The sequence below is a fragment of the Triturus cristatus genome, chromosome 5_2, assembly GCF_964204655.1.
Source record: "Triturus cristatus chromosome 5_2, aTriCri1.1, whole genome shotgun sequence".
Classification (NCBI taxonomy): Eukaryota; Metazoa; Chordata; class Amphibia; order Caudata; family Salamandridae; genus Triturus; species Triturus cristatus.
Window position 1 is genome coordinate 24,368,613 of NC_140588.1, and position 14,654 is coordinate 24,383,266.

Consider the following 14,654-nt stretch of genomic DNA (forward strand, 5'->3'; position numbering starts at 1 on the left):
TTGAAGTAGTATTTGCATGTCATCTGCATAGTTAAAAATTCTTCACATCTTGATATTTCTATATAGTTGATGTTTAATAAACTAACAGTAAGCAGGTTATTTTAAGTGAGCTGTAATCCTCACATCCTCTCTCCTATGGGGAGAGGATGTGGTCCTTCGGCTAAACTGCCGACTTTGGTGCTGGAAACCAGGGTTCGAGCCTCGAGGTCGTCCACATCCTGTGATTCTGGGCAAATCACTTAATCTCCCCGTGCCTGAATGTGTAATGTAAATACAGTGCTCATGTAAAGCGCTCCAATACCTTCGGGTCGAGTTCGCACTACATAAATATGCAAAAAAAAAAAAAAGTTACTTAGTGCCAGTTCAAAAATAGAGATACCAAATGGAGTCGCTACTCAATCCCACCATCTGCCTCATAGCTGCCTCCCCCTGACAACATTCCTTAACCTGTCAGACAGCAGCTGCTTCTAAAAATAAAGCTGTGCTAATCTTACTCTTTCGTGAGGCACAGAGGGTCGCTGAGAAATTGCGCAGCTGGGCACGAATCGAGTTATAAACAAAATAATCATGAAGACGCTGAAGTTCCTAAGTGCCCAGGCCCTCGTCTCGCAAGTATGCCCTGCGAGGGGATATCTGACTAGTATTGCGCAGAATCTGTATCCTCTCCTGTTCAAAGCCAGTTACGTGGTTGAACAAGGGGAAATAATTCGTGACCTTGTTAAACACTGGCCGTTGAAAGAGTTGGACCTTGCTAAACTTTTGGGAGAAACCGAGGACCACCCGGAGGACATCAGGCACTGGTCTTGTCGAGTTTGTTTGGAGGCCTGCCTGACCGGTCTTCGGGAGTATGTGATGAACCGCTCCGACTCTTACACAAAGAGTCTAGAATTCGTGGACTTCACTGGTATAAAAGACGTTGAGTTTCAGCCGTGTAAATGCAAGAAGACACTGGGGAAATGGACTAGGGCTGAACGCATTTCTCAGCTTTCTTTTGACCTGCTGGTTGATATGCAGGAAGATCGGTGCCCCCCAGCAGCTTTGGATATGTCGGTTGATGTGCTCACTGACATGTTTGTGACAGAGTGTAACTATGATCTGGTGGTACAGGCCCTCCTGATCAGAAGTCATTCTCCCCTGAAGATCCGCTGTGTGTCATTCCGAGCTGACAGTCTAGCTACAAGGAAACTCGTTTACCTTATAAAACTTGCCGAGCCAGAGCATCTGAAGAAACTTGAAATCGTCCATAATATTAAATTAGATATGGGACACCTGGACGTGCTCCTGAGTAGCGTTACCTTTCCCGAGCTCACTGCGCTTACTCTGCCTACTCGAACGTTCAATGTCCAAAGATTTACAGCGGAAGACGAAACCGTTCTCAGTAGCATTGGCGAAAAGCTCGGCAAAATGAGCCATCTGTGCGAATTAAGTGTGGCCTTTTCTACACTTACAGGAAGAATACGGAAGTTGCTCAGGTAAGTCTCTGAAATTAAAATAAAAACACGTGCAATAATTTATTCTGAAGTTTCATAATGTTGTAGGCAAGACAACTGAATTTTGATTTTTTTTATTTCACTCATGGCTTTTATTTTGTTTTCTCACTTTTTCCTACTGTGAACACTGACGTGTCAGCACAATTTATTTATTCGATGTCTAAGTGTACAAATTAACTCCTACATTTTAGGCAGTATTGTCTCTTTTTTGTTTTCCTGAAAAATGTGTTAAAATGTTTCTGTAACGTAAAGTTGTCAGGACAGTAGACAGTACATTATATAAAGAATAAATCCAGTATAACATTCTGTTATTTCACGAGTAGCCATCATCACGGTGAACTTCGCCTTAACCTTTTTTATTTGCAGGCCCCAGTTAAACTATAGTATTTTAATGCTTTGTCATTGATCTTTCGTTTTCTGAATGTTAATGATAAAATGTGTCCGATATTGAGCCCACTCACAATTCTTTTTTATCTAGTTAGGATTAAAAGTCTGTTTTTGGTTCTGTTGATTGTTTATTTATCCATTAATTTAGGGGAGATTGCATTTATGTATTTGGGGGTTTGTAAAGTGCTACTACCTTTCTCACACAACAGTGACATAAAGAGCAGCTTGCAGGTGTAGGTACATATAGGCGTGAAGGCAAGTAACAATGTAACACATACTTTACACACATTCACAATGACCCAGTAGTGGAGAACCAGTAAATCAGTTGGCAGTACTGGGCAATGCCTGGATGTTCAGAAACTGACGTGGTCAATTTCAAGCTTCAGATGCAGATGTGGGGAATTCCACAAGGAGGAGCCTTGGGCATAGAGAGCTCGAGTGCAATATATCTCTTGTGTCAGGTCAAAAGTAAACACACACATATCCTGTGTGTGTTTCTACTGTCAGTAATAGGCATTTTTCTTCCTGTACGTGTATATCACTGACTATTCGCTGACAGCAAGAGAGGGGCCTATCATGAACCATAGAATGATATACTGACAGCAAGAGAGCGCCTGTCACTGATCATAGAAACTAACCATAGAAGCACACATACTGACAGCAAGAGAGACGGCAATCACTGACCATAGAAACACACTGACCTCAATAGAGACCCCTGTCACTGATCTATATTGAAAGCAGGTGAGTGCCTGCCCCTTACCATAGAGGCATATACTGACAGCAAGAGATGCGGCTATCACTGAAAATAGAAACACATACTGACAGCAAGAGAGATGGCTATCACTGAACATAAAAACATATAGTGACAGCAAGAGAGGCGGCAATCACTGAACATAGAAACATATACTAACATAACAGCATGAGAGGCAGCTATCCCTGACCATAAAAACATATACTGACATGACAGCAAGAGAGGCAGCTATCACTAAACATAGAAACATATACTGACATGACAGCAAGAGAGGCAGCTATCACTAAACATAGAAACATATACTAACATAACAGCATGAGAGGCAGCTATCCCTGACCATAAAAACATATACTAACATAACAGCATGAGAGGCAGCTATCCCTGACCATAAAAACATATACTGACATGACAGCAAGAGAGGCAGCTATCACTAAACATAGAAACATATACTGACATGACAGCAAGAGAGGCAGCTATCACTAAACATAGAAACATATACTGACATGACAGCAAGAGAGGCAGCTATCACTAAACATAGAAACATATACTGACATGAAAGCAAGAGAGGCAGCTATCACTGAACATAGAAACATATACTGACATGACAGCAAGAGAGGCAGCTATCACTGAACATAGAAACATATACTGACATGACAGCAAGAGAGGCGGCTATCACTGAACATAGAAAAATACATTTAAGGTAAGAGGTGTCCATCACTGGGCATGGAAGCATACAGTGACTGCAAGAGAGCGCCTGTTGCTGACTGTACAAAGATACACCCACAGCCAAAGAGTGGCTTTTTAATATAACACAGAAACATCCATCAGCAATGTTTGACTCTTGGGGGACTACACTCAGCAAGAGAGGCTCCTTCTACAGACCACAGAAACACACTCTGGCAGCAAAAGAGAGGAGTACCATAGTAACTAGCCATATCAATATACACTGACAGTCTGAATTTGCTGTATTGTTTATTATGTTTGATGGTTGATCAATGCAAAATAAATGTATTTATCGTCATACAATACAATACAAAACAATGAGCCATTCCACCCATGCTCCGGGGGCATGACCAGATGGCGTTACACACCTCCTCGTCACTTGAGAATTTCCCAGGCAGCTTGTGCAGGACTGCCAGTATAGCTGACTCCTGCCTGCCTGCTCACCAGCGGGAGGGTAACAACATCTTTGAACAGTAAGCAGGAACTCGATAAACTGACCTGCCATTACCATATCCAGGATTCCATTTGACATAGAATTCTGATGGATAGGTGGACAACGTATTTTTCTGCCTAATAGCACCCTTCCCTGTGTTATGCAACATCTCTACCTATAGGAATGCCACATATTACAAGTACTGCATTGCTGTAATATCTGGTATCCCCTAATTTTCATGGGTTATCTTTTAGAAACTGACCAACTCAAGTTGTCTTTTCTTTGATAGCAGGCTACGGTATTTTTTCACATTTTTGATTTTCTTTCACAAGTCTTTCAAATCCGGTTCCTTTGGGGAATGCCTCACATAATGTCTCATATGAGAAATAATGTTTGATATCCCCTTTGTTTCTCGGGTTAGAGCTTAGCAGGATTACATTTTACATGGTCTTTTTTTTGCATGGTGAACACAGTCATTTCCTGCCAAATACCACCCTTCCCTTTGTTTTTCAACATCTTTTACTACGGGGATACCATATATTATGGGTACTCTAATGCTGTAATATCTGGTACCCCTTACTTATCAAGGGTTACCTTCTATCTACTGACCAATTCAAGTTGCCTTTTATATATTAGCAAACTACAGTATCTTTTCACATTTTTGGTTTCATTCCATAAGCTTTAACATTTGGTTCCTTTGGGGGATACCAAATGTAATGGTACATAAGGACTATAATATTTGGCATCCCATATATTTCTTGGATTTAGAATTTACCAGTAGTCAATTTGACACGGTCTTATGTTGGTGGCGTGAGCACAGTATTTTTCTGGCAAATAACACTCTTCCTTGTGTTTTCCAACAAAGTTTAGTATGAGGATACCAACTATTATGGCAAACGCATTGCTGTAATAGCTTGTATCCCCTACATTTCATAGTTACCCCTTAGTTGTTGACCAATTTGAAGTTTCCTTTGTTTTGACAGCAGACTACAGTTTCTTTATGCATTTTGTTATATTGTTCCACAAACCTTTACATAGCTGCCAAGGTTTCCAATTGCTAATGTGTGACATTTTCATAATTTCATGGAAATTATGAGTAACATTCAATGACTATGAGTGACACTTCCTCACGTGCACAATAAAGCACTGAAGATGAGGGAAAGATATAAGTATCAGAAAATAAACCCATTTGTGCATCGAGAAACTATAAGAAGATTGTTAAACTGCTGCAAAGCATAAGAAATGAAAGGGCACTGTGTGACGAGACTGTACCAAACAGGATGTGAGAGGCCCCAGAGCAGATGACAGACAACTTTTCACTCTGCAGGATCCAAAAACACAGTTAAGGACTTTCTTTGCTTCCACAATAAAATGCCTGGAATAACCTCTTTTGTGAGATTCCTGAAGTGCATTAGGGTGAATGATCTTAACTTCAACAATGGAGACACGACACCAGGAATTATGCCAGACACGTAGTCGCTGTTGGGGTGGATACCAATGTGGACATGACGGGGAAGCTGAAAGCTGCTAAGGACCCCACCCTAGGCATTGGAGATGCACTGGGCCCTTCTGTCCCTCCTGATAATAGCGTTGGCATTCTGGGCCATCTCGAGGCCACTCTCCACAGTCACTCTGTCCAGTTTGAAAAAATACTGCATGCAATTCTGGACACTAAAACCATGATGGAGTACAAAATAGATGCAGTCTCCTTGGATGTGAACCTTTTCCGTACGAATCACAGGAAACTGGTGGGCCATGTGGGTGGTGCTGAATCCACATTAACCACGATGTAACCCACATTGCAGGAACTCAAAACTCAACTGAAGGACAAGAGGGCAGAGGAGAACTCTCTACATTGGAGAGCCGTGGATATGGAGAACTGTTCGAGTTGTAATAATGTCCGCTTCTTGGGCCTTCTGGAGTGCTCGGAGGGCCTGAGTATAGAGCTATTCCTCGAACAGTGGCAGATGACCAAAGTGTAAGCAGGCAAGGCATCCAAATTCTTCTCTGTGGAGAGAGAACATCGTCTACCTGGGAGGTTGCCACCAACGGGGGCCCAACCGAGTCCTGTAATAGTGAAACTATTTAACTATAGGGACAGAGACTTGATCATGCAGTTGTTTTGGAAAAATGTCCTTAGCAATTCCAGCACAGCACCATCAGTGCCTACCCAGATTTTACTGTGGAGATGCAGTATCTTTGCGACTCGCATACAGTGCTCAAGCAACGCCTCCGGCAGCTAGGCCTGAAGTATGCTCTTCTCTATCCTGCTAAACTTAAGGTGATGGATGATCAGTGAATCCATTCTTTCTTGACTCCTGGAGACGCATAAACCTAGTTACATGCCAAGGGAATCGCAAAGCCCACAGCAAATGATTGGAACAATGGTAAATGGCTGACACCTTGAATGAGGCATAGGAGGCACAGTGGACCCGGAGCCTCCCCTCCATGGCACAGGTGGACAGGGGAGCAAGCACAGGCAGTGGGAGTGGTACTGCAGTATGGCCAGAAGTCTTTCGAGGCCTTGTGGTCAAACTGTGCCTCTGACAGAGTCAGATACTAATGGCTCCATGGCCTCTGCTGAGGAGGACTCCCGGGGGCCGGAGTTGACACCATGGCTGGCAGATGCTCTGCTATGAGAGGTGGGGGTTTGTTTCTTGCTGTGTGATAAGTGATGTGGCCTGCTTACCGGTGACCACTGGAGACAATCTGCGTCCTCATGAAAGAGGATCGGATGCACAAATCATTGGAGAGGCCCGTGTATCTGTCAGCCCTGACCTTACCAAACAGAACATGTTTTTATTACACATTTCCCTTTGATTGTTGTTCATCCATTGAATTGTTATAGCTGGGCACTCAGAGGAGTCCTGGTGGGTTACAAATTTAGTTTTTTCTTTTGACACACAGATGTAGTCTCCTACATATAATTCTGTGGCATGGCCCGGTACTGCACCAGTCGCTGGTTCACTGACAGAGCGATTGGGGGGACCCGCACACTGGAGTTGTGGGGAATGGGAAACACAGAGCTCGATGCATCACTACTTACCACCATACCCTTCATGTGGCCTAGTTAGGCTCAGTAGAAAACATCACCACTTTTATATACATGCAGATATTTCTTAACATTGCCTGCACTTTTGTCACATCGACTTGTGACACAGGTTTGCATTCGTGACACTTGAGTTCGCTTTTTAGAAACACCGACCTTGCTGACACAAATAAACTTCGCGAGAACACAATCACATTGCCTTGGCATCGCGTACAAGGCCATCACGTGAGTTGTGCAGATGTGTTTGTTATTTACGTCCATGTGGTTACACAGCTATTTGTGGAATACAAACAATAGCAGCCTGATCACAATCTCAGCCCAAGGCAAGGATGACCTTTTCTATATATATTCTTTTTTTTACAAGCATAATCAGAGGGGACACTTCGGCTGACTTCAAGAGGTCCTTACACGCTGAAGCTTTTACCCAGCAACTGACTGACATCAACATGAGGGTTGTCTAATCGTGACCAAGACTGACTCCTACAATCTTACTCACCAGGTAACAGGGTTGGACCATCGAGTAGGGAGTTTATTGGCAGAACATACACTTACACCCTAGACACATAGGTTAGGGTTTGTATAGTAGGAGTACGCTAGATTGTTATATTGTTACATATGCTTGCATGTAAATGTTGTCTCAGCAAGATAGTGGCACTTTTCGTTCTGTTCACTGTCCTGACACTTATTATAACTTTCATTTGCTTCTGTATATTGGTAATTGCAGCACATATACTCTATACAAGAATCACTTTTGTAAATAAACATTAAAAATATTCCTTTGTGTGTTCTTTGTATATTTCTCTGATTGAAAGAGAGCATGAGTGTCTGAGCAAAAGGTTCTAGGTCTGTCACTACACTTCCTGGGGTAACAAGGTTGTCATGTTGAGCAGTTGCCAGAACCGTTCTCTCCCTGTCCAGGTTAGGGGGGCTTATAATGGCACTGTGATCAAGCTGGTCTAAGGGACAACATATCCTGTGGGGGTGCATGAAATCAGTCTGGCACCATCCTAAGTTTATGAAGTCCACAAACGCACAGTTCCTACTGATTAGTGGAAACTACATGACATGGCGCCGCCAACGTTTGTTAGTTTCTTATTTTGTATTGAACAACTGAGTAGTTCAATCATGCTTCCTCAGAGATCCCTACACACCTTCTTACCAAAGACGGCCGTGGTGGTAGGGAAAATCCTCCTCAGCTTTAGTAGGTATACCCTATGTATTGGTTGTTGGTAAATTCAAGCTTAAAAGGATATAATTCCCACTGTATTAGCTGAACTCTATATTTCATTTTCTTACATATAACTTGACACAAAATATCTCTGAGAACTACAGATATGCAGTCACTCAAACTATTACAAAGCGGCCTCACACTAGATGGTGGGGACATTACCTTTGTGGTTGAGGAACATGTTAGGCCCAATTCACAGAACTAACTTAAGACAAAATCCTAAACTTACTACCATTTGGGTATTCACAGAAGGCACTTACTCATTTTGGTATTCACAGAAGGTACTTACTCATTTCGGTATTCACAGAAGTTAGGACTCCTAACTTTAGGACTCTTAAATGCCTTCTGTGAATACTGAAAGTCTTAAAGTTAGGATTCTTCTCAGTTTAGGAGGACTCCTAACTTTACTACTCCTAAACTGAGAAAAATCCTAACTTTAAGACTTTTGGTATTCACAGAAGGCATTTAGGACTCCTAACTTCCGTGAATACCGAAATGAGTAAGTGTCTTCTGTGAATACCAAAATGAGTAAGTGCCTTCTGTGAATACCAAAATGGTAGTAAGTTTAGGATTCTGTCTTAAGTTAGTTCTGTGAATCAGACCCAAAGTATCTACAATAGAGGTATTTTACGCCTGAGTTTTTTTCCATTTATTTTTTTAGAGTTTTATATAGCGCAAACTAGACTCGAGAAATCGGGTATCAGAGCGCTTTACATGAGCACCAGTTTTGTTACAGATGGACACATTAATGTTTGCTAGGCACGGGGAGATAAAGTGATTTGCCCAGAATCACAGGAGGTTGAGTGTCGTTGCCAAGACTCGAACCCAGTGTCCCAGCTCTGAAGTCGACTGATCTAGCCGTAAGGCTACATCCTCTCTTACATTCTTAGATACATCTTACATTCACAGCAGTGAATAATACGACACAGTTATTTCCCGAATATGAAATAGGTAAAATACAAGATGAGTACACTCAATGTGAGGCGATAGAAGTCCCTTTTACTTACCAAGACCTTGCTCATTGGTTTAAAGGCGCCCTCTACCATACTATACAAAACATGAGACAGGGCCCACTCAAAAATGAAGGATCAGCATGACCAGTCCTGGCCGGTTACACACCGCATCCCGGTATCAATCACTTGACCGGTGCCCAGCGGCGGGGGTTATACAATAACCTAGTAACAATATACAGATGCCTTACGCAGTTTATGATGGGAACATTAACACTTGACTCCTGCATGGGCTGTTGAAGCTGCATAGCACAATTAGTTACACCAGGCATTAACCCACAAACACTGAATGCAGTAAAGGGGAACATTCCCACCAAGAGGGAAGAAATTCCGATTTGGATTGCACAAAAACCAATTCAGCTTGAAGCAGTATTTCTCCATATGGGGCCCGCAGGAAAAACAGAGGATACTATCTGCTTGCCAACTGGAATGGCTCCCCTAGTCGAGGACTGTGCCACTTGGGGTATGGTCTTCACTGCAGTATATACCAGTACACATGATACCCCTTCTTTGGCTGTTCTACCTGAAGGTTTTAAACAGGTTCAGAATGAGCACGGGGCAGCACCTTCCCAGGATTTAGGAATTATACTGATTGGCAACTTTGTTGTAGTATTTGCCATAATGTTAAGTAACATTAAAGGGGAAGTAGCAGTGCTATCTATACACCAACGCTTAAGGGATTTGCCCCCGCCCAGCAGGAGCGCAAATTACTTAGAATTATCGAAGAAACCTATGCTATGATCAATAGAAATAATCTGGGAGCCAGACCAGGGAAACCACAATTGAAGAGTAATTCTGAAAAGGATAACTCTAAGCAGGCACCCGACTCTTCAATGAAAAAGAAGTGAGATAATAAGAAAAACAAGGTTAAAACACAATCACAGATGTGTCTCCCATACAGGAAATCACTGCAAAATGTTATAACTTGCGGAACCAAGATAATGTTAAACCACCTGACAGTTATCAGGATACTGATACACGTTCCTCTCATTCCTTCCAGGATTCCTCTGATAAATGTTCTGAGAGAGAAGGATGGTCAGATCACAGATCAGTAGAGCCTTAGAAACCAACAAAGGGCTCACAATACTCATCTGACTACACAATAAGACAGGCCTAAAACATCAAAATCTCAATTTAAAAAGAAGTTAGCCGGACTTAAGGTCAGCCATGCCCTGGATTTTGGGGGCTCTGCTTCTGAACGGGAATCGGCATTGACAATGCTGGAGAGCACGGCAGAAGTCACAATAGTTCACCAGAACCCAATGGATTGTCTGATGGGAGTAGCGCTGAGTGAGGTTTATTAGGTCCTTTTTTGGGAGTAACTTATTCAAGGGTACGATATTCTACTGGCCAAAACAGATTGGCCACCTGATTTTATAATGGATTGCCCAAAGTGAGAAACAATGGTTTTATCAGCCTTTTCCAACCTCGTTCCAGAATCCATTAGACACTCATACGCATAGCTCTAACTCATGCGTGATACTGAAACCATGTGTGGTGAGATGACGGTTTACCTTACCATGACATTCCATTGAGGACAACCTCACAACCTCACAACCTCAAAGACAATATCCAATAAAAAATAAAGCTAAACTACACGTTGGGGAAAAACTAGAACAACTTAAGTACCAAGGTATAATAGAAGGTTGCACCTCTTCAGTGAATAATCCTTTTTTCCTGATACTGAACCTGATCAGTCATATTGTCTAGTATTAGATTACAGACACTTAAACTCAGCTACTCCCACATTTGCAGTACAAAATACACACAGTGCTGCACTAATAATAACATTATGCGAAAGAAATACAAAACAACACTAGATATCTCAAATGGATTCTTCTGCCAAGAAATAACACAACATGTGATTTAGTAAAGCGCATGTTCACCTGTAGGCATCTTGGAACTAAATAACAAATGTTTACTCTTACCCAACTCAATTTTATTGACCTCAGGTGGGTGAATGGCTGAGTGGTCCCATGTGATTTGAACCTGTGACCATGAGGTCGAACACAGGTTACTGCAGTGGATTCATTAGTCCACTATTTATATTTATATACAGAGTTACAGAACTACTTGAGAAGTTAGATGATCAGGCTTTGTCCTATATCGATGACATATACTTGATGAACGATGACCTGATGGAACATTTGACCAGAATGGACCACATAATCTTGGGGTTCACTCACATGGGCTATAGGTTCAATAAATATATTTTTTTTAAATCGCCCACCTCCGGGTCCAATTTTTGGGATACGAGTTGTCATGTGAGGGCAAGCGCCTAGCAACCCATTTTTTAGACAAATGTGCATTGCTCCAACCTCTGACTACCCTAAAGAAGCTGCAATCTATAGTAGGATATCAAAATGTTAGCAGAACGCACATTCCTGATTACACAGAACGGGTATAACCATTCTATGATTTAATACATGCAGACTTTTCAAGCACTCATTGGATCCAGGAACACATGGAAACTTTAGGTTCCTTTCAAGCTGACATGATAGCTTCCAAATACCTGCATACCCGTGTAAACCAACAGTTCTGGTGACCCATGTAATTGTGGGTACATCAGCGTATACATACGCCATATTCAATGAAGGAGACAGTACAGATAGCATATAAATCACTTTATATACTAATTCTGAAGTGTGACCCTGGTACTGACCTTAGAGGTGGTTAACAGAGCGATTGTTCAGAACTCTAAAGCTCTACATCCAAGATGGATACGATGGGCAAACTCCCTCACTGCAACAGATGTAGATTACAGATTTGACCTTACATTACAAACACATGCATTTCTTCAGTACAAACAAGAATATCCTCTGCCTAATAAAATAATCCCTCTAGATCACTATGATTATGTCATTTATACCGATGGTTCTGCTTAGCCTGCCGTAGGGACTAAACACTAATACTCAGCCTCATGTGCAATAGTAAAAGGGCGTATGCATGATGGGACTTTCCATCCTGAGAAAACATATATGCAGTCACTAGATGATTGCACGGCACAGCTGGCAGAACTAAAGGCTCTTGTACTGGCACTAAAAAATACGGATGCTGGATTCCCAACACTTATAGTGTGTGATTCGTATTATTGTTAGCAATCATATAATGAGTACCTTTATTTTTGGAGCCAGAATGGATTCAAAAGGCTGCACAGTGAAGCACAAGGATCTTTGGGAAAAGGTGACGTAGCTGAAAGAATGCTTGCCATGGACTTATGTCATTCATACATTGAGTCATCCACGTGTTGGAGTTCGCGTTGTAGGGAATTCATTGGCTGATGAAGCCACAAATGCAACAGTTTGCGCTGTCGCAGCTGTTGCAATCACTTGTTCGAGTACGAGGATAGACAGAAACATCATGGTGGTTGTCAATGCTGCTTGCAATGGCACACACCTGCCGAAGGGCTTTCCACTCAAGTACTCTTACAAGTTAGATGCACAAAATACACTGTATGCTCAGATTCCAAAAGTGAAGGGACAGAGTAATACCAAACAGTGACCACAGACTAGGATACATTCTAGCTGCACATGAGGGTCTGGCTTCTGCTCACACAGGGGTGGCTGCTACAATTTCACTATTGCAGCAATGCTGTTAGTGGGCAGGTCTCTACAAACAGACCAAGGACTTTATCCAGGGATGAGACATCTGCCAGCAGATGAAGGGTTCCACCATGGCATGTCCACCCCAGACGCCTCTTCAGAGTTCTAACAATCCTTTGGCTTGTGTTTACTTGGACCATTGCGGCCCCCTATCATCAAACTCTGGCCAAGAGGGCTCACGGTTGGATAGTGCTTAATGATTACAAAGCTTTCACACCACAAACATATTTAAAAACAGGAGTCAAAATGAAGATAAAGGAAACATTTTTAAAGTTGCGCTTTGGCATTTTACCAATCCCCCCTCACCTGCCGTCTTGGAAAAGGAGACCAGAAGAATTAGTCCTGTTGTTTTGTGGAACAGGATACGCGGACCTAGTGCACATTATTTGCACTTGTCCCAGCCTGATGGACATAAGACGCGCTTCACTTTGACCAATATTCAACCTAAAGGGCACCTACAATTGTGCTTTAACCCAGAAGAGACACAGCTAAATTGGTGACTTACAAAGTACTTTGACATAGTGGATGAAAGACTCAAGCACAAGCCACAGGCGACTAGAGAATTGCAAGCAGCTAGGCTACTCTTAATTAACATTTTAATAGCTCAAACTACACGTGGGCCGGTTTTGCCCAATCCATGTTTACACCCTGAAGCACAAGCGCTTTATCTATTTTTGACACACTTCAAGAGACCTGAATAGACAACAAAACTGAGACTTGATATGACCTCCATTTATAGCATAACATTAACAAGCTCAATATGAAAGGCTGCATTTTATATTCAATGTACAATTTGAGATAAGGATCGTTTTATGTATTTTTAACGCCCCGGTTGTTTTAAATTGTGAGTTTTAATTAACTGTACAATAAACTACTACTACTACTATCATCAGACGGGACTAACAAGTATATCTTGTTGGCAATGGATTCCTGCTCTTGATTCCTTTGGGTCTAGCCACAGTGATTGGCTGATGCCCGAACTGTTATAAAGAATGTGCAAGTTTTCATCAGGACATACGCAGTTGGCACATTACATTCTGATTGGGGTCGGTAGCTCTCTGGCTTACAAAGAGGAAATGGGAAGTTTGGCCGCGACCCTGCGCTTCTCATCTCCATACCACCCTGAGGCAAACAAGATAGTGGAGAGGAAAAACCGGGACATAAAGCTGTCTTTAACAGCAAAGATCATAGGCTCTAGTCGCAGTTGGCTCCATCACCTATATGACCAGAGGGCTTGCAACAATATATTAATAAAATCCCTGGGTGGTCTGACTCCTTATAAGATCCTGTTTGGGGTCAGGATATGGGTCCCAGACCTTGACAATATCAGCACAGTGGCAGCGGAAACACCATTTGACATCAATGAACGTTTGGGTATTTTATAGGAATCAAATGACTTGCGAGATGAACTGAGCAACATCCAAGTAAAACGCACCACCATTGCAGAAGTAAAGGTACTTCCAGCTGGATTTCAAATTATGGGGATCTGCTCTAAGAAAAGATTCTTCACCAAGAGATCAACTAATCTGGGTTTCCATTAGGGCACCAAACGCAGTTAGGGAGGGTACACAAACAGATGCAACAGTGAAAGTAGGGGGCATGGTGAAGATTCCCTGTTTTCGTGGTATACCCACACACAACCATTTTGATGCCCTCGCTGATGTTGATTGACTGCCTAGTAGAGAGGATTACCCCCGTCAGCTGGAACCTAGAGAGGATATGAATTTGGGTGTTAAAGATAATAGAGGGATTGTGATTGAGGAAGGAGTTCCCCTGAACACCATAAAAAGTAATTTGTCCATTTTAAGTTGGAACATTGCAGGGCTAAGCACACTTTTAGCTGACAAACGGGGTGGATTTGTGTAAAACATTTGGGATAGTATGTTTTCAAGAAACCTGGGATGTAGAGGGGAATATATATACATGGATGGATTTGTCGCTTTCCATGTCAAAGCTGAGCCCTCAAAGTTTGGGAGAGCAA

At 42.2% G+C, this 14,654-nt stretch overlaps 1 protein-coding gene across 1 annotated transcript in view; it reads left to right on the top strand.

Annotated features, from left to right (window-relative positions):
- Positions 1 to 400: 400 nt before the first annotated feature.
- The window catches only part of LRRC14B (leucine rich repeat containing 14B), a 197,296-nt gene continuing 183,042 nt past the window's right edge, over positions 401 to 14,654 (top strand). The window contains exon 1 of the mRNA XM_085606778.1: positions 401 to 1,472. Coding sequence (XP_085462904.1) covers positions 568 to 1,472 — 905 coding nt within the window. The 5' untranslated portion in view covers positions 401 to 567. The remainder of the gene's footprint in view (positions 1,473 to 14,654) is intronic.